At 44.5% G+C, this 18,289-nt stretch overlaps 1 protein-coding gene across 3 annotated transcripts in view; it reads left to right on the top strand.

Annotated features, from left to right (window-relative positions):
• Nucleotides 1-18,289, top strand: part of SMAD7 (SMAD family member 7) — a 42,794-nt gene that overhangs the window by 9,579 nt on the left and 14,926 nt on the right. For 2 of the 3 annotated variants that reach the window (XM_039545698.1, XM_039545699.1), the window contains exon 4: nt 456-530. In XM_039545698.1, coding sequence (XP_039401632.1) covers nt 456-530 — 75 coding nt within the window. The remainder of the gene's footprint in view (nt 1-455; nt 531-18,289) is intronic. The other variant, XM_039545700.1, reaches the window with a different exon arrangement.

The raw sequence follows: 18,289 nt of genomic DNA, 5'->3' as shown, positions 1-18,289 counted from the left end.
ATGAAACTAGCAAAAAAGACAGGAACAAAGGAGTAAAGTTGACATTGGACTATTTGTGACAAAAGTGGAGTATTTTTTTCTCTCTTTCAAGTTTAATATTTCCACCTGGCCAACCTGGTTGTGTACTAGATTCAAAGTACAAAGCAGCCGTTTAAACTCTTTCGGAGCTCAAAAGATGGGAGACCTGATTTCATTAACCTGTGACTTGGACAAAAAGATTCCAGCCCTTATATAATTTTTGCGTGCACTGAGTAATGATTAAGTGGTAATGTAGAGTTTAGACAAGGGTGATGAGTTTAGGGTGGATATATGATGATGAATGGCAGTGTCTGTGCAGACAATTAGTAATAGCTTCCTGTTGAACACTTTGGAATGTGTGTTCTGTTCTTGACATTGTTTACAGGGTGCTAAGAAACTAACATATACTAATTTCTTATTTTTTTCCTCTGCTGCAGCAGATTGTCCAGACTCTGTGCCTTCCTCCACTGAAACAGGGGGAACTAATTGTCTAGCCCCTGGGGGGCTTTCAGGTAAGACATTATCTGTGGTATGCGTTACTCACTCAGGACTCTTTACTCCTAGTGCACCTAAAGCTCCTTTTGGTTTTAGGCTGTGAATGAAGTAAGAATGATGCTGGGACAGGATAAGATTACAGGTCACTTAGGCTGGAATTTTCAAAGGGAGAATTAGGTTCCCAGTGCCCACTCATTTTCAGCAGGAATTGGGCACCTGGGGACGAACGGATGGACCATATGGGGAAAATTGAATTTTGATGGTGGTTCACTACAGGGTATAGATTATTTATGGAGAAGTGAGCAGGTGAATTACAACTGTATCCTTATTGAAAAATTCAAGGTCAGTCCCAGCCCATGCCTTATTTACACAGGTGGTCCCTTTGGTTTCAGTGGGGCTAATTGTATAGATAAGGAGAACAGTATTTGACTGGTGGTCTTGAATCTTTGTGAGTTTCTGTTTGGTTAGCGTAACTAGTTTCTGCACAGCCTTCTGGCTACAGGACATTCAATAATGGCATCAGTGGCATATACAGTATTATACCCTTACATGAGGACAACTGATCTCGTAGGTGTTTTCCATTCCAGCCATTGTGTTCTTGTATGATACTAGGCAATGGTTGCCTGCATCCTGTCTATAATAGGTTAGCAATCAGCTGAGAAATATTAGGGCAATTGTATATGCATTTTATACATCGGGGGCTATATTGTATTTCCTTCTGCATGAGACTGGCCGGGTAGATAGAGAGGGCACATGGGAGCCCATGCACAACGAGCAGGTATGTACAGTATGGCTCTCAGATCTGGGGAACATGGTAGGGTGGCTGGCTAGTAACATGGCATGATCTGGGGAGATCTGTTGTGGTGTCTTTGCACAAGGATTGTCTCTGCACAAGGATTGCTGTGTTGAGAACATTTGACTGCACCTTCTGTGTAAGTGCATGAAAGGACATTTCCCAGTGCCCTGCTCTCAGCACCCATCAGACCTTTTTCGCCTGATTTTCAGAGGTGCTGTGTCTCCACAGCTGGGCACTTCAATGAGAGCTGCAAATCAGGCCTTTCACAGGTATAATACGTTATTCACCTCCTTCCTTTCCCCACTACAGCTTTGCCTTTCAAGAGGCATGGCTGAGTCCTAAATGCAGTTACTAATACTATGGCTTGTATTGTGATCACCAACCATAATTCGTCTGAAAATCCATACCTGCGTGGTCTAGTGTAGGTTGGAAGATACTTTCCTCTGTCAGTGAGTCTCAGTGATTTATGATTTGTGGAGCATTTACTCAGTTCATTGCCTTGTGATGGGAATTTTAGAAATATGTAGGTTGCTGCTGGTGTGTGTGTGTGGGTCTTCCTTCTCTCCAGGAATTGCATTTGGTGTGGATGTCTTTAAGTGAGTCTTGTTTGTTTTTCTTTCAGTGTAATATATACCCTGCCTGTTATTTGAGAGGGAAGCATATTGTTTGTTCAAAGGCCCTAATGAGAATTAATCAAAGGAAGGGGGAGAAGGGCAACTTGTGGTTGGTCTCTTTTTTTTTTTTTTGCTCTTGGTGGCTGTAACTTTAGGGAAGAAGGGTGGGGGGGGGTAAGGGTTGGAGAAGGGAGACTGGAAAGAGAACAGAAACAAGAAGTAAAACAACACAATAAGGATGTTAGATCATTATTTTTTTCCTCGTGAAATATGTGGGGTGGGTGGGGAAGGATTGAGTTCCACAGGATACCACATGAAATAAGTAAAGGAAGTACTAGCTTTTAAAAGGGGGCTTTCTGAAAGGTTTGTGTTATTGATAACATCTCGTCTGTCTAGTCTGCTCCTGAAGGGACGGAGGGAGGTGGGGGTTTGGGCTGCAGGAAATAACATAACTTGCCTATGAATGCCTTCTTAAGGAGTTTGCTATGGAAGTTTAATTTCATAGCACAGCAAGAACTGGCAAAGGTACTCTACATGGGAAAGGTTTGTTAATATATTCTCTCTCACAGCTTCCAGAAGAAGGCATCGTTCCTTTTTTTTTGGGGTTGTTGTTTTTGGTCTTGGGTTATCAAAAGTTTTCCAAACCTTCCCAAAACAGGGGAAACTTTTATGATCATTAACCACTCTTCCCCACACCAGTGTAATTGTAGCCATTTAGTTTAATGAGGAGCCGATAGGAGTGTTGACTCACGAAGGGATACGGTTAGCTACACAAACCATGAAACAAAGCCGAATGCCTTCACATGAAAGAGCATTTGCTTTGAATTTGCTCTGATTTACTGGCAACTCAGTTCCACGCACAGAAGTGCAGCTCTGAAAATTCCCAACTGGAGAGACCCAGTCAAGCAAGGAAAATAAACCGCACTTTGCAGCAGTTCTCTAAAGCTAACTTTCCCTTTTCTTTTTCCACAAACTTTGGTAGCAGAACAGTGTATTTGAACAGGGCTTTAATGAGCTATTGTCAAGGTGCACTTGGAGTGTTTTATTTCTGTCTGAAGGGAAAAGCGGTATCTTATCTCCATTTAAACAGACAGTGGTGTCAGATGCCATACATAAAGCTCATCTTCTTTTCACTCTTTAGAACTGGTGAGTTATCTGGTGAGTTGCTTTATGACTTTATCCCAAAAGGATGTTTCACTGGATTAAAAGAAGCCCCAAATTGCTGTGCATCTGATTAGATTGTCCAACTGCACGGCTTTGGGATTGAATGGATAAGGATTGTGCTTTGGCCCCAAAGGCCCTAACATGAGGAGTCACTCTGGCCACCACTGAGGAGCAGCCACCTCTGAGGTGGAAATTGGCAGCTGTTAAACCGTGCTCAGTCACACTACACACAGCAGTTGCAGGACAGGGAAATGAAAACTGAACCAGTGGAAGGAAAAAAGGTGGGCTATAGGAAGGCGGAAATGCAGTCGCCACAGATGAAATTTGAGAATTGGGCCAGGACACTGTGGTTAACATCCCTATTCCTGGGGAGTGGGGGCGCTGCCAGGGCATCTTTAGAGACTGGGATGTGGCAAGAACGATAATAAAACGGAAGCAGTACATTAAAAAAAGCTCATCCAGTCCTCCCGAAGAATGTTGAAAGCTGGATCCTTTCTTTTAAGGAGTCTCAGTTTCAGCTACGGAATATATATTTCCTTCTTCTTCAGGAGGCAGAGGTACCAGGATAGCAGAGCTGAGAGGATGTGGGAGGGTGACCAGTGTGGAATGATGAGGGTAATATACTAAGAGCTTCCACAAGTGTTTTCCCCTTGAAATAACCAATCTGAGCCTCTCTTTCACTTGCTCTGTTTTCTGTTTTTCTTCCTGGCCTAGGCTGTGCTGCAGTGAGCCAGCTTAATGAATGGGGCTCAGTTCGGGGTGGGAGGAAGGTCGGGAGCCTGGAGCCAGGGACTTGATTCTTTTGGCAAGGGAAGAAAAAAAAAAAGGAGCTGAATGTGAAAACGTAATCCCACGAGGGTCTTCACAAAGGAACTGGTTCCTCCTGAAATGCACAGAGGTGACCTTTAATTCACTGGTGCTGCCCTTTCATGTTGTATGTGGCACTTTAAAAGGAGCAAGCCTAAGAGTGGGTGGGGGCGAGGTTTGGGAAAGGGGAGGCGGGAACTCTGACAGCACAGCCATACTAAACCGCTGGGACCTAGTTAACTTTGTTTAAAAATATATATATATTTCCAAAGGTTAAAATCCGAACAGAGAAGCCCATGGAGTCTACATGCGGCTTGGCTCAATTTTAGTGCAATGTTGGTTAATCCATTACTCCCAAGGAAAAACACGCCAGTCTTCTCTCTCTCTCTCCCCACTCAGTCACTCTCTTTCTCCCTCTCCTTTTAGTCTCTGTCTCTCGTTTTGTTTTGTTTTGGTTTTTGTTTGTTTTGCCTCTTTCCTTTGCTGACTCTCTCTGGCCCAGTTCAGTATTCCTTGCTTAAGAAATCTCCCACCGGACTCGGAGATGTTCCTGTGTGTGCAGTACTGAACTGGACCTTCTTTCTTTTAAACTACACCAGTTAACAAAACCACAAACAAAACACACTGTAGATAAAAAGGAAAATAATTCCCTTAAATAACGGGGGCCAGGCTGTTTTTCAAATGTATCCGATCTTCTTCAGGAGATGTGTAGTTTGTGATTGTGCTTCGGTTTCTAACAAACAGGCTGCAGTCACACAGCTCAGCGTCTGCTCAAAAAGAGAAGTCCTCAAAGGGCCTCAGAGCTGCCACTTCATGTCTGAAATATGATGAGCTGGCTTGTGCCCTGGTCATCATTGCTTTTTATTAAGGAGTATTAATAAACTATCAGACCCGATGGGTTACACCGATTGCAGTCCCAAATGGAGGTGTCTTTGATGACATGTGCTAATTTTGGACTGGATCTAGAGCCTGTGGAAGTCAATGGGAGTGTTGTTGGTTGTCTTTTTTGGGTTTGGGATCAGGCCCTCGATGCGCGAAAACTCCTCGGGTTGTGCTATTGAGACCTTCCATCAGGCTGTTCTGAAAGGCAGGCACATAACACTGTTGTAGATTAAAACAAGCGTAACCCCTTTTCATTCTGGATTAACGCTTACTTTTGTTTAAGACAGAAGCTGAAGTGACAGGAAGCAACATAGAGAAAATTGACAGTGCTTTTTAATCCCCATTCCCTCACCCTTTCACCTCAAAACCTCATGTTGTTTTAATGGAACACTTTAATTCAAGTTTGATTCATCTTTACTACAAAAGCTCCAATGTGCAGCTGACTGACATTTCATTATGAAATAGCGGATGGGCCTGGAATGTTTCACTATGACTTTGATCCCTTCTGGTATCTGTGTCAGCCTAGGAGAAGCACCTTTTTTAAATCTAGAACTATTCACAATAGAAGCATGATTATTTGGCTGGATCTACAGTCCTGTCCCATCCCCTGCCATCCCCCCTGCAAATTAGATGGGAGTAGCAGGGTTCTGAAGGTTTCTCTGGAGAAATCCTGACTATGCCCCCCCTCCCCTTCCCTCGAGCACACAGTTTATAACTGCCCGTGAAATGCCTTTCTTTACAAATTGGCATCCTATTATAATCAGAAATTGAGAAATCTTCCTGTGTAAGTGGGATTGTATATTTGTCTCTGGGATAAACAATAAATTGTGATTTAAAAAAAAAAAAGTAATTTATACTCAGTTAATTTGAGCACATGCACTCTTTCTGTTGTTTTAAATGTCACAGTGCATTGCAGATTTTCCTTAGCACCACTGACGGCACTAGCTTGTACTTGTGTATTAAATAGCTTACCTAAAAACTCACTCCCGTGCTCAAAAGGACAAGGTCATCAGGGGTTAATGCTAAGATGACAGCATTGAAGTCTTTGGAGCAAACCAGGCCGCCTGCCAGACTAGGAGCCTTGCAGCCTCACACATCATCTGACCGTGGCAGAATGTAGCCAGGCCAGTGAAGTGGAGTGAGACTGGGACTTGGCAAGGTCTCCATGTAGCTTTTGGCCTCTGACACTCCATTCTAGCTCCTCCTTGTGTTAGACGCTTTCTTCCATAAGCAGGCTGGGCTTTTTAAGGCGGAATCTCAACAGGCAGAGGAAATGGGAACAGAGCTGAGTAGCAAAGGTTATGGGGGAATAGAATGTGTGCGCGCTTGTGCGTGCCTGCACGGCCCTTGTTCATGGATCTTGACTATATGTGCTATCAGTTTTATCTCAGTGAAATTCTATAGGGGTATTCCAAAAGAATCTCCATTTACAATTGTGCCTTGAAAACAACTAACAGTAAAAAAATTAATGAAATGCAGTCAGAGTGGGCTTTTCTCAGGTGTTTGGGGAAAAACATTCCCTAGGTCAGACTTCCCTCTTGTTAAGCAAAATTAGTTTAATTTCAGCAAAGGAGAACACATTACTGTTGTCTGCTGCAGTTATTTCTAATGCATGCAGCTTCAAACTGCAGTTTTATTTTTTCAAGACTATTGAGTTTAAGTGTTTTCACTGCTGCTGACCAATGATTTTCTGCGCCATTATTTCTGTACAACAGTCTGACAGTTTAGGGGAAAATAATACATTTTAAAGTTTACCGCCAGTGATGTGAGTGTGTGTTCATCTGTATGTTTGTCTTCGATTAACTCAGATGGGTATTCACCTGCAGAATAAAATGTACCGCCTGAATGTGGTGGGAAACCCGATAATTTGGGACTTTTAAAACTAGACAGGATAAAAAGACTAGTAAATGCCCCATAGGGAGCAATCCTGCATTGTCAGGTAGCTCGACTAAAGCTTTTCCATCTATGATCCTTTAACTGTTACACTGCAGGAACAAATAGCATTAACCACATGCATTTATCTAATACTGGGAGATTTAAAAAAAAAAGAGAGAGAGAGAGATGATGTTGCTTCTGCACGTGGGTGCTGAGAATGCAACCAATGGGTGATCTTAAATACATCCTACAGGAAGGGGTAGGTGGGGAGAATGGCCAGTGAGTGGCATAGTGGTAGATACAGGAGCCCCATCCCTAAATCCCCCTGCACGCTGGGGGACCCCACTCCGTTTGGGTGGGGTCTGAGAAATCCTGTCCCACTTCCTGTCCCTTCTCTAAGCAAAATTGGTGGGTCACGGTGAAGGTGTGCAATAGTGAAGGAGGTGAGATTTGACCCCAAGTACAGAAATTTAAGACCCAGATTTTCAGAAGTGTCCATTGCTTTTGGATGTCTCCAGATTTTTGGGTTCTAACTTGAGACGTCCAGGCCTGTTTTCTCAGAGGTGCTGAGCATCCGCAACTCCTTTTTACTTCACTTGGAGTTGTGGGAGCTCAGCATTTCTGAACATCAGGCCCAAGGTATCTCAAGTCGGTGTCTGAAACTGAGGCAGCCAGAGCTATGGACACTTCTGAAAATGCGCTTGTGGCTTAAGTATTTCAGCCCTAAGGGCTTTCTTCATGAGCGATCAGTACAGCGAAAAGGATACGTCCTGTATCAGCTCTTCCTGAAGAGGACGCCTTACCACAGACAGTTCCTCCTGACTGTATCCTCTGCTGCACGTATTTCAGACATTCACATGTTCGTTCCATTACACTGAACTGTGCGGCCTGACCTGCTCCTCACAGCCTGTCGCTTGACTATTAACTAAGGTTATTGCAGGGTTATCAGCCGTCCCTATCAGCTCCACAGCCATTCTGACTCCTGGAGAGACACTGATATTGACCTCCCTCTCCCTTTGACCAAATGGGGGGCCGGTCAGTCTTATCTGCTATGTGACAGGGTGGTTTCAAAAGATGAATGTGGAATTCCTGCTGGTGCCTTCTTGTAGTGACCTCGGAGTGAGCTGTGTAAAAGAATACGGTAACGGGCCACTCAGAGGTCACTGCCAGCCGTACCATCTTTCTTAAGTAGGATTGAATGACCCGCGCAGCAGCCTGGCTGCCTGCCTACTGTCACAAAGTAGCTTCCTTTCCAGTTTATTTTGAGCTCTAAGATATTATTAACTCCTGATACACTGTCTGGATTTAGTTGTAACACACAAAGAAAGCAAAGTTCAAGTTTACTTTCTTCACTTTTTACCTAAATATCTTTTGTTTCTCTCCCCGTCCCCCTCCTCTTTGTGCATGGGCTGTTTGCTATGGGCTTGTTTAACATGGAAACTGGGGAATAAGTTATGTTATGGCTGCTGTTGAGGAATCATATAGTGTAAACAAGAATATGGCCCAATCTTGTGTGGTGCTGAAGTCTGTGGGAAAGGAGCATCGGCGCCTCGCAGGATGTCCGGCCTTTGGCTTTTGATTAGACTTTTTAAAATCAATGATAATGTCTTGGGTGTAGTCTTGAAATGTTGTTGGCTGTTGAGTTGTAGGGGATGGTGGAGTGACCTCATCACCAGTAGCCAGGTGTCTCCTCCTGCCGGAATAGGCCTGTTTGCAAGAAAATCCAAACAAGGATTTCATTGCAGAGATTCTCCCTCATTGTCCAGTGGAGGATGGGGTGAAGGGTTTGTCCACCTGCTCCTTCAACCTCGTAAATCCCAGTGGATCTACAGGATGCCAGGGTCGTCTGGGTAAAGGCCTTCTACCCCTGCAGTAGCTCTGGCCCCAGGCAACCTGTTCTCAACTCCTTGGATTCTCTACTGGTGACCCTGACAGGTGGTAGTGGCAGGGGAAATCTATGGTAACATTAATAAACCTGGGACTGTATTAACTTGTGTAACTAACTACCACTGGAGTGAGGGATAGCCAGTGATCATCCCACCTACCCAGACTCCAACCTTTTCTCCACGGGGACTCTGGAGAGCACAAAGAGCTTTGCACATGGTTTGAGGAGGGCAGGGAATGGTGCCATGGAGATGCCAGACCGCTTCCCTTCTCCAGTCCCACATGCAGAAGAGAACTGTGTGCGAAATAGTTCTACATGAGTTTGAGCTATCCCAAAGTTTGTAATATCTAGGTTCCCTGGGAACACTGGCTCACATCCTGGTAGGGTTGACTCAGCTCTTCGTTCTTCTGAGCTCCATTTAGAGCGTTTTGAAGGAGAGTTCTCTGTGGATGAGACCAGAAAAATATGCCCCTGTGTCCTTGACCAAAATACATATTCCACCTCTGGGGTGGTGCTCTTGTGACAGGTGGTTATTGCTTTTGTATCCTAGACTGCCTGCAATTCAGTGTGATACAGGAAGATGGTAGCACCACAGTAATTAATGTTGAGATGGGGGTCGTTCATCAGGCATGTTTCATTCAGTGGTCCAGATTCAGCTCAGGATGCAGGTCAGCTTCCAACAGTAAAAGCCCACAAAGAAGCAGAACATAGTAACTCCTCACTTAATGTTGTAGTTATGTTCCTGCAAAATGTGACTTTAAGCGAAACGATGTTAAGTGAATCCAATTTCCCCATAAGAATTAATGTAAATGAGGGGGTTAGATTCCAGAGGAACTTTTTTCACCAGACAAAAGACTATATTATATACACACACAGAGTATAAATTTTAAACAAACAATTTAATACCGGTACACAGCGGTGATGATTGTGAAGCTTGGTTGAGGTGGAGGAGTCAGAGGGTGGGATATTTCCCTTACTGCTAAATGATGAACTAGCAATTGGCTGAGCCCTCAAGGGTTAACTCTCTCCCTCTACAAGGCAGCAGGAATGGAGGGAGATATGCACATTTCCCCTTTAAGTACATTGCCTTGTTAATTAGATCAGCTTGCTGAGACCGCAGCTGCTTCACGCTCCCTCCCACCTGAGCCCTGGTGTGTCCCCCCTGCTCTATGGAAGATGGGGTAAGCGGGGCGCAGGAGCAGGGGGGAGGGGGACACCCTGACATTAGGCCCCCCTCTTCCTCCCCTTCCTCCCCCCAGCAAGCAGGAGTCTTTGGGAGCAGCTCCAAGGCAGAGGGGCAGGAGCAGGGGGAGGGACAGCTGCAATTGGTAGCCTGCTGGGCAGCTGCTGCACAAGGAACTTAGGGGAGCAGGGAGCTGATAGGGGGGCTGCTGGTCCACCCTGGTTCCAAGCCCCCACCAGCTAGCTGCAACGGGCTGCTCTTCCAGTAGACAAAGCCGGCAGCTGCCAAATGATGTTAGAAGGGAGCATTGCACAACTTTAAACAAGCATGTTCCCTAATTGATCAGCAACGTAACAAAACAACGTTAACTGGGACGACTTTAAGTGAGGAGTTACTGTACCTCTCCCTCTGGGTGTATCTTGGCTTGGGAGGGAAAGACTGGCGAAGAGAGGCATAATTCATACCCCCGTATACCAGCTTTGGTTGGTCTAGTCTTATGGCTGGTCTAGCCCAGAGCTTAATTTCTGCCAGTACTGAGCCCCGGCCCCTCTGGGCTTGGCGGTTCATAGCCCCGGCCCCTCTGGGCTTGGCGGTTCATAGCCCCGGCCCCTCTGGGCTTGGCGGTTCATAGCCCCCGCCCCTCTGGGCTTGGCAGTTCATAGCCCCGGCATCTCTGGTCTTGCCGCTTCAGTTATGAAAGTAAAAAAATTGCTTGAGCACCGGCACTTAATTGCTTGAGTCCCCGCACCTCTTTCACTACAAATTAAGCACTGCTTTTGCCTCAAAGTGCTGTACCCAGCCGGAGAACCATTTTCTGCAGAGTTGTTTTGGGTAGGAGTTTAAAATATGTGATGATAACTTTCACCCTGTTAATTAACAGGAAACATTGGGACAAGACAGGAAATTGCATCATTTTTTATGAGGAAAGAGCCAAGAAAAAAATAGAAAGAAAAGAAAACATAGTTATTAATGAAAGGAGAGAAGAGGGGGGAAAGGAAAACAAAAAGAACCCTTTTCCCCCAGTGATCAGAAAGTTCTCGTGGTGCCCGAGTTTCAGAGAGAGGCTTGTCGGAGTACTCTGTTTTATTTTTATTATGTTGAAAAATATTTTAATAGCAAGGTCACCTTTGCTTGAACGCTAAAAACTCAGCCTCGTTGCTCAATTTATTGAAGAATCTTTTCATAACTTTTCTCAGCTTCCTTCCCCAAACTGCCAGGCCGAGGAAGCTCTTGGCTTGGAAGCTAATTTTGGTTTGGCTGCTCAGCCCTCAAAATTGGTCCCCACCCAGTGTCATTATCTTGGTTTTAACTTGCAAAAAAAAAAAGAGAGAGAAACTTTATAAGAGTTTGCACAGCCCTTCCTTACCCTTTTAATCTTGCTGCACAAAAAGCATTGCAGCTTCAGCTTCCTAAATGCTGTGTCCTTAGCATTTGCACTTCAAGTCTGCTCTGTTTTCCTTATTTTAAATAACATCAAACCACTACACCTTTTTGAAAAGTTCGTTGGGAGTCCTCTCTGAGATCTTCCTAGTGCATTAACTAAGACAAAAAAATGAATGCCTTTTAGAGCTGGCTTGGTGGAGCTGACTTCAGCTGTTCGCATGTTTGTGAAGAACCAGTACAAGTCAGGCCTTCCTTTAATAAAAAAAAAAATGTGGCTCATAGGGGGCTGATGATATTCTGGCTTTGATCCTGCAAGTCCTTGGGTTGTCATCTTCCAGACACAAGGGTGAATGGAAGCACAGGCTTCAATGCTAGGTATAGTCCTCCAAACTGAGTGTTTGTCTCTGTTCCCCCTGCATGTCTGCTGCCTTAACTTGCAAGTGCTCAAGGTGAAAGGGTTGGGATATGGGTAGAGAATGGGCACCTCTGAGGAGATACGGGTCAAGCCACCCTTCCCCATGCTGATCAGGCTCTTAGCTCTGACTCCAGATGTAATGTGGTTGCCATGCAGCAGTGCTCTCACTAATGCAGAATTGGCTTCCCTGCGCACTCCCTCTCCCACTGAACTCTTTTTGCCTTGTTCTTACGCACGTGCACGCACACACACACGCACGCACACACACACACACACACACACACACACACTCTGCACCTGTGCTATACAGGACCAAGCTCTCCACACACACGCAATGAGTGACATGCTGATAGCGATGACTGTAAATTGGTTGGGATGACAGATCGCTGGGTGTAAGGGTGCCATTGTGTCTAATTTTACTAACCTCCCAATTTCATATGCATCAGTAGGACTTTTGGCTAGACTGATATCACTTCCCTTCATTGCATATGCACAAAGCTGCAGCCTAACTAGTTCACTGAGTTATCTTATCGTTATTCAAATAGAGGCTATTACAGGAGAGGAGGAGCTCATTCCTTGGCTTCTTCTTGTTTCGTTTTGTTTTCATAACACAATGAGAGCCTCGGGTTGTAATTGTCAGTGTGTAAAGCATTGCTGAGAATTCAGCCAGGGTGACTTGTCAAAACATAACACTGACGCCAGAGCAGAGTGATGCAGGCAGGTTGAATGCAGGCCGAAGTGGTTTTGCAGGAGAGCTTTGTTGTCGATTTATTTTTTTTAATTTAATCTGTTGGCACAATTCTGAAACACCAACTTCAGTTTAATCCCTTGTGTCATCTTGTTTCAGTTCAGCCGGTGTGTGTGTGTATGAATGTAGTCCTCCATATATGCAATTACTCCTATCAAGCCTCTCTAGGAAGCAGCATGTTAAACACCGTGGGAGCTGGGTAGATATAGATTATTCAGGTATGTCCTCAGGAGCCTTTGTGTCTCTGTGGTTGGTTGATAAATTGCAGGCCCACAGAAAAATAATGCTGATTTTTCCGAGGGTTTTTGCTAATAAAGAGGGAAGTCATATTTTGTCTTAAATTAATACTTCCAAACTGCTCACATTGGAGAACATTCAAAGTATTATTATATATGTATGTACATACATGTACATCATAAGCAAATATGGGACTAAGAATAGTTATCTTCTTTTGGTGGTAAAGATGTTGTTTGTAGAGTGTCGCTGCCAAAGTAGGTTAAATGAGAGCTAACTTTTAGAAGTGAACAGTATGCCAGCATTCAATGGAGTAAAATAACTTGGAGCGTTCCGTTCTCATCATGCCTTTTTAAGGCAGACCTCCCATCACCATGGATCTGGTCAGCCCTTACCATCTTTTAAAAGCAGACAAAGACACCTGATGTTACCAATGGTGTCATAATAAAATGTTCATTAGCTTCTGAAGCAACCTTATTTATGCCTGACAAACCCAGGTGCTGGGGAGGTGGTGAATGTTTCAAACAGTCGGTAAAGTTGGCTCTGGACCGAATGACTTTAAGTGATGAAACTGATGCCTTTAATTTATAGATACTAAAATTCCAGAGCATTACCGCTCAGTGTGAGAGTCTTTCCAAGTTGGATAATGTACGGCGTAGTCTAATGGACAACCCAGTGGTGATTTTTTTCTATTTGCACTTTGATGAGTAACCAGGTTTTACTTTCCAGGCAGGTATAGTGGTTATCTGCATGTTTCAGGAACACTGATAGGACTGCATTTTGAAGATCTGGAGAACACTAACTAAAATCAGACCCCCTCCCAAAAATAAGAGCTCCACACAACCAGAGAGATTTTTGCCCTGCTGGTAGGGGACTTAATGCCCATCTGATACTATTCTATTGGATATAAGTGTTTCATTTGTGCAATACCATGTTGGACAGAGCAAATAAATGCATAATACCATACTTCAAGCAGTGATGCAGGAATTAAATAGCAGAAGTCTTGTTTGGAAAACTAGCTGGGAGCCTGAAGTTTACATCACTAGGCTTGAACTGGCGAATTAATTTTCTTTGTAAACGAGGCTGAGGCTTTTTAGCTCACGATAAGGAACAAACTCATAAATCTTAATGCAGTGCAAAGTGGCCAGTAGTTTTTCTATTCTTTTCCACTGCCTTGCGGGGTAAGTTGATAATCCTGTCACCACTCCATTACTCAACTATTATTTGATTACTCAGGTGAGTAAAGATCACTGGCTTGTGTAAACTGTTGCGGGAGGGGGCCCAGGAACTGTAGGCACCCACCCATAGCCCCCATTTTTTTTAGTAGTGTAGTTTGTAGTGGAATCATGTGTGTGTGGTGAATGGTGTGGTGGGGATGGGGGGGGGGAAGGAACACCAGTAAAACAGTGAAGTGCCATGCCCTGTAAATGCCCTGGAAGAGTTGGTGCGGTGCCTAATTGGCTCTGGAAGGCAGGGGATTCAGTGTAAGGTACTGTAGCTCAGCTGCTTGTGATAACTGGAGTGATGGTAACCAGCAGGCCACCCTTCCCCCATCCCATTTCTTTCTTCCTCACAGACAGATAATGTTGAGATGAGTTGGAGGATACAAATTCTGCCCTGTGGCTTTGCTGCTGAGGAAGGGAGATGTAAAGTAGCTGGGGCTGGAACAAGTGTATTTTTGGTGTGTTACTTTTGTGCACATTGTGGACACAGTCTAAACTACAAAGTCCTGTCAGCACCTGTGTTTCTGTGAGGTGCATGGGTAAGCAAGGAGTCTGCATGGTCTGCTGGATTCAGGTCCCATCTCTACCCCAGCTACAGCGGAACCAGGAGACCCAGTTACAATCCTGTTGTCCTCTGACCTGGTTACAGCATAGTTAAAAATTATAAGCTAGATGGCACCCAACTGTGTCCCCACAGCCGGCTGAAGTCTTGGAGTGCCTCTGGCTTCAGCCTAGTTAACAAGACACGGTTAGGTTTTGTCTAGATTGCAACTTTTAATTGTGTGGTAACTAGGTCAGGGACAACCGGGCTGTAACTGGGTGCCCTAACTGGATTAGAAATGGAGTTTAAATGGGATTGAGAGCCAGGAACTCCTGAGTTCTGACTCAGGTGCTTCCACTGACTCACTGTGTAGCCTCGGGGAAATCACTTAAACCACTGTCTGGCTCAGTTCCCCCATCTGTAAAATGTGGATCCTCGCACTTACCCATTTCACAGGAATGTTCGGAGGATTAATTAGTTAATGAATGTAATGCACTGTCTAATTGTTAAGTAGTATTAATCCAGAGAGTAAGGTGGGAAGTGATGGGATGGAGTGGGGAAGGGACAGATAAGCAGCTCTTCTTGCTTGTGACCCTAGTCTGAACATTTTGAAATGTCCTTCACTGTTGCTTTTGGCTATTAAATTTCATTCTTAACCTGGAGTTACCAGGGTTGCATTTGGAGAGTGGGGTGGACAGGACGACAGAGGGAGGGGTGGTGTGGGTGGAACAGACCACCAGAACATATTTTGTGGGCCTGAATGCGTGTGCATGTGTGTGAGCGAGAGCTTTGCTGCATGCGCTTTGGAATAGGAGTGATTAGATTATGAAGGCAGACAGAAGTAATGATTAACTTTTTCAGTCTGCATGCTGTCTCCAGTCTGGCGCTTGGTGTTGTTTTTCCCCCTAAGTAGGCCCTGGCCCTGAGTCGACAGGGTATTAGGTTGTAAAGAAAGACAGAAAGAATGAAAGCGAGGGGAGGGGTGGGGAAGGGGGGTGATTTTTCCATCAGATCCGGGAATGGAATTTATTGGCTGGAATGCAGTAAATGTTCAAAATGCCATCCCATCTAAACAGTTTTCATAATTGTTATGGAAAGGGGTGGGGGAGCGGGGCATGAGGGAATGAAAAGAACTTTTGTTTCTAACTGTATTTTTCCAGATCTTATATTCGTATAAGAAACATTTCCCTACTCTCTAGAAAAATAGTGTTTTAAGCAAGGGTGGATTTTTTTTTTATTTTTTATTTTGTAAATGTCTGTTTTTGGTCTTGTAATAACTTTGGGGGAGAACTGTAGGTCAGTGTGCTGCATAGAGTGGGGTTTAAAATTTTTTTATTATTAAAATTCGACTCAGCAATTTTGTGTGTGTGTGTGTGTGTGGAATGCATTTAGAAAAAAACTCTAATACACAGCTGGGTATTAAATATCAATTTGGAAATACAAGGCTCCTATGCATTGATTTTTTTATTAAGTCCTTTATGAGTCTGTTAACGTGTAACCCACATACCTACATGTTGTCACTGGAAAGAAAAAAAGGTTCAGAACTACAACTTTTGCTGAGCCCCTGTCTCTCCTTGCTCCAAGGTGCAATAAGGAGATCACACTTCCTGCAGAATGAAAAGGTGACCGGGCTACAGCAGTGTTGTGACCTGGGTTTTATTGTTAAACTCTTTCTTGGATTTGATTTGATTTGATTTGTTTTTTATTTACTGGAAAATTTACAGTCTTCATCCTGCAAGTCCTACTCTTGGAAAACTTTCATTCTGGAAGTCCTTGGGCATAAAGATTGCTTACCCTGGTTTTATGCCAGACTACCTCCATTGGCTTTGATGGAGTTATTCCTGAATTACATTGGTATGATTGAAAAGGAAGATAAAACCTATTGACATCAATGGAAATACAGGCGGGAGTAAGTATACACAGGGAAATACGTTTTGGCAAGATCAGTTGCGGGCGTGGTTCTCTTTGGTGAGTGATCGGAAGTCGCCAGCCCCATCTGTGCCTTCTCCGTGCTCTTAAGAGCTTAGGCTCAAATAGGGGTTGGAGATAGGCAGAAAAAGGATGTGTTTCAGGAGGCATGGACTTATCATGCAAATGAGTCGCTAACCTGTGTTTTCCCCTCTTGGGTCATGAAACTAAAAAGTGAGTAGCTTGGCAGTGCAACAGCAGCACTCCCGTGCTGGCTCAGGATCCCTGCATGTCAAGGGAAACCACTGAAATCTTGCTGATTCTCCTTAAAACAAGACAACCCCCGGTTGTACCTGGTATCTGAAAAGCCTGGGTCGGGGCAAGAGGGGCAGGGGTGAGGGTTTCAGGCCACACAGTGTGGGATGGGATCTGCGGGCAGACAGATTATTGTTCTTACCAGAATAAAATCACACGTCCAAAACGAATTTTGAAGGGATTTATAGTGAATTACCTGAAAAGACACCACATGGGAGCAGTGTAAGTGCAATATATGAAGGACATGGAGAGGGGAGAGAGAGAAAGGTTGAGGTATGTGGGAGAAACTGAAAGATCTTGGGGAGAGAGGCAGAAACTAAGAGGTGGGGCCGGAGAAGAGAGAACCTGTCTTCAGAATAACTTGGGAGTGTTTTATTGCAGTCCAAGGTTAAGTGCTGCCACTTACTCAAGCCAGGTCTACCCTAGGAGTAGCTAGGACAGCAATACCGGCGTATTGGACCAGCAAAACGCTTCTAGTGTGTATGCAGCTTATACCAGCAAAACTGAGTTTTTCCAAGGGCTTGGCTACACTCAAAACTCCAAAGTGCTGCTGCGGGAGCGCTCCCGTGGCAGCGCTTTGACATGCGAGTGTGGTCGTGGCGCCAGCGCTGGGAGAGAGCTCTCCCAGTGCTGCAGGTACTCCACCTCCCCGAGGGGATTAGCTTACAGCGCTGGGAGCCGCGCTTACACTGGCGTTTTGCAGCGCTGTAACTTGCGGCGCTCAGGGGGGGTGTTTTTTTTCACACCTCTGAGCAAGAAAGCTGCAGCGCAGTAAAGCGCCAGTGTAGCCAAGGCCCAAGCTTATTCTAGTACCCGTCCCCCCGCCCCCAATCCCCAAAAGCAGTCACAGGACACACCTCATCACACCGCTGGCCAACATAGCAATGCCAGCAAAAGTTTGTAGTGTAGACCTTGACCCTAAGTCAAGTCTCCATTCCTTACATGGGGCTCCTTATAGTGCAAGGTATCCACTCACTGGGAGAAAGGGTGGCAGAATCTGATGCTACATATATATATATATATAATCTCCTGAAGTTGATAAGCGTGTCACTTTACAAAGATATGGATCAAATCAAATAGTTCGGAGCAAGTAAAATAGAACAGCTGAACCAATGACACAGGAGAAAAGTGAGCGTGTCATTTATACTATTTCTTTGACAGGGTCTGAAATAAGAAAATTTGCTACAGCTAAAATAGTTTTTTTTTTTGCTGCATAGGTTTCCCATTCAGCTGTAGCAGAATGATACTATTAGGGCTTTGGCATGCACATCCCCTCTAGCCCTTATTGTTTGTCTGCTCAGCTAGTCAATGGTTTGACATAAAAGCCTACACAGCAGTGGTTTTCAACTGGGTTTTTTTTTTTTTCATTTTTGGACCCCTTTGGAAATTTAGACATAGTCTGCAGGCCCCCAGCGGTCTGCAGACCACAGTTGGAAAACCACTGCGATACAGGACAGAACCAAAGTGTATGGTAGGAGCTTCTTTTCTGTTGTCTGAAACCCTATCAGATATTTTTTAAAGCCTTTATTAAAGGAGTTTTCTCTCTCCTTCTCTCTCACCACCACTGACATCCCCCTCCACGCTTGTTGTTCTTATCCAAACACAGGGTTCATTCCTGTTTAGTGGGTGGCGGGGTAAGATTCCCACTCTTGCTTCCCAGAGTTAAAATAAAACGTTTGGAAAGAAGAAGATTCCTGGATCTTTGGGGGTTAGAAAAAGAGAGACAAGTAAAGAAAGTTCTTGAAATTAAAACTTCAAAAATAATTAGGCTGACTGTATACTAAACAACAGCAAAGAGGCCCA

The sequence above is a fragment of the Mauremys reevesii genome, linkage group 6 (assembly GCF_016161935.1).
Source record: "Mauremys reevesii isolate NIE-2019 linkage group 6, ASM1616193v1, whole genome shotgun sequence".
NCBI lineage: Eukaryota > Metazoa > Chordata > Testudines > Geoemydidae > Mauremys > Mauremys reevesii.
This window is presented reverse-complemented; position numbering and strand designations above follow the sequence as displayed.